This window comes from Bombyx mori, chromosome 17 (genome assembly GCF_030269925.1).
Source record: "Bombyx mori chromosome 17, ASM3026992v2".
Taxonomy (NCBI): domain Eukaryota; kingdom Metazoa; phylum Arthropoda; class Insecta; order Lepidoptera; family Bombycidae; genus Bombyx; species Bombyx mori.
The window spans coordinates 11228795-11236298 of record NC_085123.1 but is presented as its reverse complement, the minus strand read 5'-3'; the positions used below and the strand labels follow the sequence as shown (position 1 = coordinate 11236298).

Here is a 7504-nt window from a genome sequence, read left to right as displayed (position 1 = left end):
TTCAGCTGTTCAAAGGAGCGTTCTTCTATTGCGAAGGCGCGAATATAAAGAACGTTAAGAACAAAACCGACTGTCTGGCCATTGAAGGAAATGTGTGGGTCAATAGGAAGTACAATTTCGATGATCTTGGCAAAGCTTTGATGTCATTGTTCGTATTGAGCTCAAGGGACGGTTGGGTGAACATAATGTATACTGGCCTTGACGCTGTTGGTGTTGATCAACAGGTAATTATAAAAACTTAAGAATTACATACAACTTGAAGCTAAATTTAAATACTTAAAACACAAAATATAAAATGCAGTATTTCCTGAAGTGCTCAAGCATAGTTGTCGCTAAATAGACATCGCTTTTTTTTGTTTTTAATTTTCGTTAATTCAATTGCTTATTAATTTTAGTAGTATGGTCTATATTTGAGATTAAATATATGATTCCACTACTTGAAAAACTAGTATACACTAATCGGACAAATTATGAGTTCGTCCGGAACCGGCATCTTGACTATTTTTGCCGCGAAACAGTCATGACTTTATACATAATACAGCAGTTACACATAATAATTAAGTCTTCGACCTCATATCTCGATGTAGTTGATGACATTCACAATATCTATCGGCTCCATCTAGCCATTTAAGTGGACTGCAACAAACTCTTATAAAACTCATATAAAGCATATAAAGTACTAGCGACCCGCCCTCGCTTCGCTTCGGAAACTTATTTATTATTGATTTTTCCACTATTTAATGGATGTTATTATACATATAAACCTTCAATAACTCTATCTATTAAAAAAAACCACATCAAAATCCGTTGCGCAGTTTTAAAGATTTAAGCATACATAGGGATATAGGGACAGAGAAAGCGACTTTGTTTTATACTATGTAGGGATGCTATAACAGTAATATTTATTCCATGATTTTTATTTTCTTCAAACAGCCAATAGTAAACTACTCGGAATGGCGTCTCCTCTACTTCATTGCATTTATACTCTTAGTCGGATTCTTCGTTTTGAACATGTTCGTGGGGGTTGTGGTAGAGAACTTCCACAGATGTAGAGAGGAACAAGAAAAAGAAGAACGTGTTAGGAGAGCCGCCAAACGAGCTCTGCAGATGGAAAAGAAAAGACGAAGTGAGTTTCAAATTAATTTAATATTCTTTTCTTAATTTGTCTATTTTTTAGTATACGCTATCGGGCGCTGCAACTCTTTCAATGCAATCATCATAGACGTCACAACTTGAATACGCTCACTCTTCTTGAGAAGTCAAGTCCAAGTAACTTTCAAACAATAACTGCTTCGCGGTGGAATTAAGCAGTCTGGTGATATCTACTCGTGCTGGCATCCTAGGAATATATGGAGTAGTGTTATGCTAGGACGAGGAACAACTGGTCACGTAAATAGAAAGGAAATATAATTTGCGTCTTACGTAGTGGCGTTGAGTCATCAGTTAGCATGGTTTGGCACCACCATCCCATCTATTGTGTCCGGAAAGAAATCATGCATATGAAGGGAAGATTTGAAAATGGAATTATTAGGCGTAGTTACTTTGTGATATTTAAGCTCTACTAATTACTTAACAATCGATTAGCCAAAGGTCGTGTAGATCTTTATTCTTTTTTTTTTACCTTTAAACTCTTTCATTCCAGAAATGCATCAAAGACCATATTATGCAGACTATTCTCAAACACGACTGTTTGTTCACAATGTTGTGACTTCAAAATACTTCGATTTAGCCATTGCTGGTGTGATTGGTCTTAACGTAGTCACAATGGCTATAGAGTACTACAAAATGCCGCCGGCATTGCAATACGCTTTGAAGATATTCAATTATTTTTTCACTGCTGTCTTCATATTAGAAGCAGTAATGAAACTCGTTGCGCTGGGATTTAAAATATATCTAAAAGACAAATGGAACCAATTGGACGTGATAATCGTAATATTGTCAATTGTCGGTATAGTTTTAGAAGAATTAGAGACGAATATAATTCCAATAAATCCTACTATAATGAGAGTTATGCGAGTTTTGAGGATCGCAAGAGTTTTGAAGTTATTGAAGATGGCGAAGGGTATTAGGGCCCTTCTAGATACAGTAATGCAAGCGTTACCGCAAGTTGGAAACCTGGGCCTGTTGTTTTTTCTGCTGTTCTTCATATTTGCGGCACTGGGAGTAGAACTATTTGGCAGACTAGAATGTTCCGATGAAATACCGTGCCAAGGTTTGTGAGAATTACAACATTAAGTATTACTCTCACTACAAAAAAAAACTATTTTCATCACATGAGAATTAAAACAAAATATAAATTTTAGGTCTTGGAGAACATGCCCACTTTGCCAATTTTGGAATGGCATTTTTAACATTATTCCGTGTAGCGACGGGCGATAACTGGAATGGTATAATGAAAGATACTCTGCGGGAAGATTGCGACAGTTCAGTGGACTGCGTTCGCAACTGCTGCGTGTCTACAATAATCGCACCTATATTTTTCGTAGTATTCGTGCTTATGGCACAGTTTGTACTCGTCAACGTTGTCGTGGCTGTAAGATTATTAACTATTTTCAAACTTACAAATTCGTAACTAATCGTTATTGAATGAATGTTTAAAATTTTTAGGTCCTAATGAAACACCTAGAAGAATCCCACAAACAAATGGAAGATGAAATCGACATGGACGTTGAGCTCGAGCGCGAATTGGAACGGGAAGCCGACGACGAAGAAGACCGAGCGCTGTGCCGAGCCCTAGAGGAATGTGTATCCCCACCACGGCCACTGAACAAGGTACCATCCCTTCCCGCAAACTTTACATACAGCGAGCCGAAGCAGCCGCTGCCGTCACCGGCCCGACGCCGCCGCACGATGCACTCGCACCACGCGCTCCTCCCCGGCCTCTCCCCTACTGGGCTCCCCCCGCGCCGAGCCTCCCTCTCGCCACACGCCTTCGGGCGCCGCCGACAGGACTCTGCATCTGAGCCACCTGCCGCCCTCTACGAAGAAGACGCTAGATTCATCGACGCTGACGACATCGAAGAATTAGAGCCCGGTAGCCCTCCGAGACGAGACTCCTTTGCCCAAAATCGAAGGCAGAGGGTTGACAAACGAAACTCTCTTCGCGGAGAAGAAGCCAGACTTTTGCGACCCGCGCTTTTGTCCGTTCCTACTACACGGCAGAGCGTCCGACTCAGCGGACCCAAACGAAGGTCATCAACAGAGTCTGCCGTCGCGTGTACTTCATTGCGATCTCCCAACCAACAGAACCAAGCGGTTCCCGAAGCTATCGACCGACTTATAAGCGAGGAGGAAAAGATACGTATAGTGATCGCGGAGAGGCGGAAGATCGACACGGGACGGCCCGACGTGGAGGAAGCAGTCGAACTGTCAGAGCGTGGTTCTTAGTGCAGGCGCGGCCGGCCGCTGCTACACCATGAAGTCTACATCTAGACGCGATACATAATCGCATCCCAGATGAAGCTTCTCTTCCTTCTCTATCTTCCGATATTTTACTCTACCCTGTCACTTCTGGAACGTTCTTGATACGGTCGAACATTGAACTCGGTTGCACAAAAATGCCAAAAGTGTTTGTTAAACATTGTACATTTGATGTGAATATAAATTGTGCCAATGCATTCTTGTTTCAACCGATTTAAGTATGGTGATGCTTTGTCATTTTCGTGTCAGGTACTACACTATTTAGTTCCTTAGTGATTTCCGATTCAACCTTCTCATCTTAACCAGTTGCGGTCGGTTCGAAGACTTCTGAAGAGACTTTAATAAAGTTAAGAGTGTATAAAACTGTGTAGATAGGGCTTAGAACTAGTCAATTTGTTGTGGTGGGACTTTTTCTACGTGAGCTGAAGTTCACTACGTAATTTTATTATTAGGACGGTGCTTACTGTTAAAGTTTTATCGATTATGTTCAATATTCAATCAGTGAGTATTTCCATTAAGACCTCAACGAAAAATTTCGTTTTTAGTATAACGTAACGAAATTAGGTTTTACGTAGATTTTACGTGCAGATGTTGAATCGTATAGATATATTGAGCGTCAATTTGAGTGTTAGTTTTATTTTAATACTAAGCACGGGTTTCGAATCATTGAATTATGGTAGTAACTTTAAATGTAATCCAACGATTTGTAGACAAAATCTTTATTAATTTTGAGTATTTAGTTATATTATTATAATCATGTTAAAACATTAGTGAACGACTGTGTAGCCTCGTAGATTGTTGTTACTAGTTAGAATTTCGTCAATATAATGTGTTTAAGACGGAACCAATCGTTTGCGAACTCTTTCAAAATGTATTACAAACTATTTTCTCAATGAATAAATCATATTTTCTTACAGATAAAATAGATTTTTAACTGGTAAAACGCACATAAGCATAGACAGTAGACTCGTAGTGCAAGTTTGAGTTACATAATTACTGTTCGTTTTCATTGTGGTCGAAATAATAATTTAATTTTAGGACTCTCATTTCGTTGTCAGATAAAAGTGATTCTAAAAATAAAGTACAATGGATACAAATGAAAAATTATTATTGGACGAACTAAAACAATTGAACTGGATGCATTGAAGTTCAGTCGGATTATAATTATCTTGATCGTTAACTTTTATCTGACGATTGAAAAATCAGTACTCACTAATCTAATGTGAATCGACGTGAGCAGTGCCAAATAAACAACGACTATTCTATGAAAAGAATACGTTGGCAATTTTTTGTAATTCCTTTTTCTTTTATATCGCTTTTGACTTTCTTTAAAACTCTTCGATATTAATACTGAATACATCTGATATATAGCCGTTGAGAGAAACAACATATTTGAAAGCATATTCAGAGCGATTAGAACTAGGTTTATTACAAAAAAAAAAAACTACTTTCAAACTCCTAGTTACGATAATGGAAAAGTACTTAGTTAAGAAAGTCAGCAATAAATTTTATACTTCAACTGTGCCTTCCCTATTTCTAACGTGTTAGCTCGATGGATTAAACTTGATTAGGCTTCTGAAATTTAAATGTATACTGTAGTTAGAGTCGGTGGATAGTTACAAAATTGAATCTTGTTGAAACTTATTAAGTTTTTGTTGTGTGTGCTATTTGAAAGTTTATATAACGTAAGACGGTTTCCCTCGAAACGGAATTAACTCCATCTAGTCCAGTCGGCAAGTTGAAAATGGTACAAAATTTGGTAGACCTATTTTCAGCGTTAAATTAAAATTATAAATAATGGAGATAGAGTTCCGGGAGCTAGGAGTTTTTTATTGGAAATTTCCTCCTCTTTGAGAATCTTTTTTTTAAATTTTTCAAATATTAATAGTTTATGAAATATTGGCGTAAAACGAAATGCCATTTTTTTTCATCTTTAATTGCTTATAACTTTTGCAATTTTTTTATGTGCTAATAGTACACGCTTTTAGCAAATTTTCCTAGGCGTCATTCCGGATCCAATGAGCTATCGCACATGATTTTATGAGCAGTATCTCTATTTTGTACCATTTTCAACTTGTCGACTAAGCATTCCGAATAGGTACTACAAACTGTTCCGCTTTCAATTCAGTGAACCTTGCATTACGAACTTGTACTATTTAATATTAATGCCTTTGTTCCTTCGTTACATTGCTTCCATCGCTTCTATAGTGACTTCGGTAATCAAGTTAGCTTATTATTCTTTGTGCTTCTTCTTCCATTAAAACTTATCTTTTCTGTACAGCGTCTTCCATTTAACGTATTCGCCATTTTTAACTTGAAAAAAAAAAACGATTCAGAATTACAAAATTAGTCTAAATAAATCTGTATTTTAGAGAATAAAAAAACAGTCCTTAGATATTATGATTTCGTCGTCATACAAAAGAATTGATTGAATGGAATTTAGTAATTTAAGTATACAGTATTTTCGTGATAAAAATGATAAGCTACGTGATAATGATGAGTTTTTTTTCAGTACTGATCGTTTACTTGTTTTAAGTGGTATGAACAATGTTCATAGTTGAGTACATCTGTTGTATTAGCTGGTGATCTGTCAAGTTACGAAAGTTTCATCATGTTAGGTTGAAAGAATAAAAGTTTAAACTAAAATCTGTCTTTCATTTAAACCCTTTTATCTATACTAATAATATTATAAAGCTGAAGAGTTTGTTTGTTTGAACGTGCATTAGGAACTACTGGTCCGATTTGAAAAATTCTTTCAGTGTTAGATAGCCCTATTTATTGAGGAAGCCTATATAGCATCAGGGTAAGATCAATATAAGTAAAGCACCAATAAATAATGTTTCAAAATAGGGGCTTAAACAGCTCCTTTATATTCTATAATTCAAAAATATTTTCACTTTCTACGTAAATGAAGTGGGGGGTAAAATATAGCGTTATGCCAAAGTAACTATTCCACGTGGAGTCGCGGGCAAAAGCTAGTATGATTATATATTGACCGCTTATAAGATGTTTTTAATGAACAACTGTTTTCAATTCTGCTGTCGCTTCAAAAATATAATATTGTTCATAGCCTAAAATCTCTAAGTGCTACCCAACATATTCACGATACGTCTTAATTATGACATTCTTAAATTACTAAAAACTTCGGTTCATGCCCAAGCTCGAACCCGCAATATATCATTTAGACAGTGCACTTTATGCTAATGAGTCACGATCGCGCTGCTAATATAAGCGATTCCTAGAGCCGTGGAGACAGGGGGAAAACGGGGAAGGTAACAAGCGTATAGAATTGACTTCGGCTACAATCTTAACGAGCATTTTCTCTTGTTAGCAGGCGCTTACAATCTCATCAACATAATACCTGTTAACGAATTTTGAGGGGCCCTTTATCTTCTTATTTTTATAGCCCTTGTTCAAAAAAATATGGATCGCGGTATTATCGCATCTTACAGGTAATCTATGAGATCTTCGTTAAAGTGAGTCGGAAGTGAACGTATCTGATAAATACCTTATTAAACATAATAAAGCAGACTGCCTGTACACTAATTGAAAGAGAAACTGATGTCTTAAGCAGTTCGTCGCAAAAAAAAATATGTGTGGTGTCTTGGGACACCGGATAGGAGGAACGAAGTTCCTTATTATAAAAATTTTAATTTTAATTTCTATTCGAGGTATAAAGAACATAAAACTGGAGGTTTCGCAACAACCCACGGTCATTCGGTAACGTGCGAACTTATTGTGGTACACTTCATTCACGGGTGTTTGCATGAGTTAGTAGTGTATTGCGCAAACGAACGCTCTGAGATCGTGATCAATGAATAATAAAAAAATATGTTATTTTTTGTACGTTATTACAAAGTTAAGTCGTTCACTGTGTGCATTACTAATAAAAATCTTACGTTACGGACGTTTTTTCCCGGTTAGGGTAACCCTCCGCATCGTCCCATAAGGAACTTCGTTCCAAAACCTTGTAAGTTGAATGTGATTGTAACTTCGCTTTGGTAGCAACATGGAAAGAAATCCTTGTTTTCATAACTCTAATTTTGTTCAATCTCTGTCAGACGCGCCTGTCCGGAGCCCGCCT

At 37.0% G+C, this 7504-nt stretch overlaps 1 protein-coding gene across 2 annotated transcripts in view; it reads left to right on the top strand.

Moving 5' to 3' along the window:
- LOC101744910 (voltage-dependent T-type calcium channel subunit alpha-1G) overlaps positions 1 to 6066 on the top strand; it is a 187666-nt gene extending 181600 nt beyond the window's left edge. For both annotated transcript variants that reach the window (XM_062673401.1, XM_062673402.1), the window contains exons 32-36: positions 6 to 224; positions 934 to 1126; positions 1643 to 2212; positions 2304 to 2533; positions 2608 to 6066. In XM_062673401.1, coding sequence (XP_062529385.1) covers positions 6 to 224; positions 934 to 1126; positions 1643 to 2212; positions 2304 to 2533; positions 2608 to 3387 — 1992 coding nt within the window. In that variant the 3' untranslated portion in view covers positions 3388 to 6066. The remainder of the gene's footprint in view (positions 1 to 5; positions 225 to 933; positions 1127 to 1642; positions 2213 to 2303; positions 2534 to 2607) is intronic.
- Positions 6067 to 7504: the final 1438 nt, after the last annotated feature.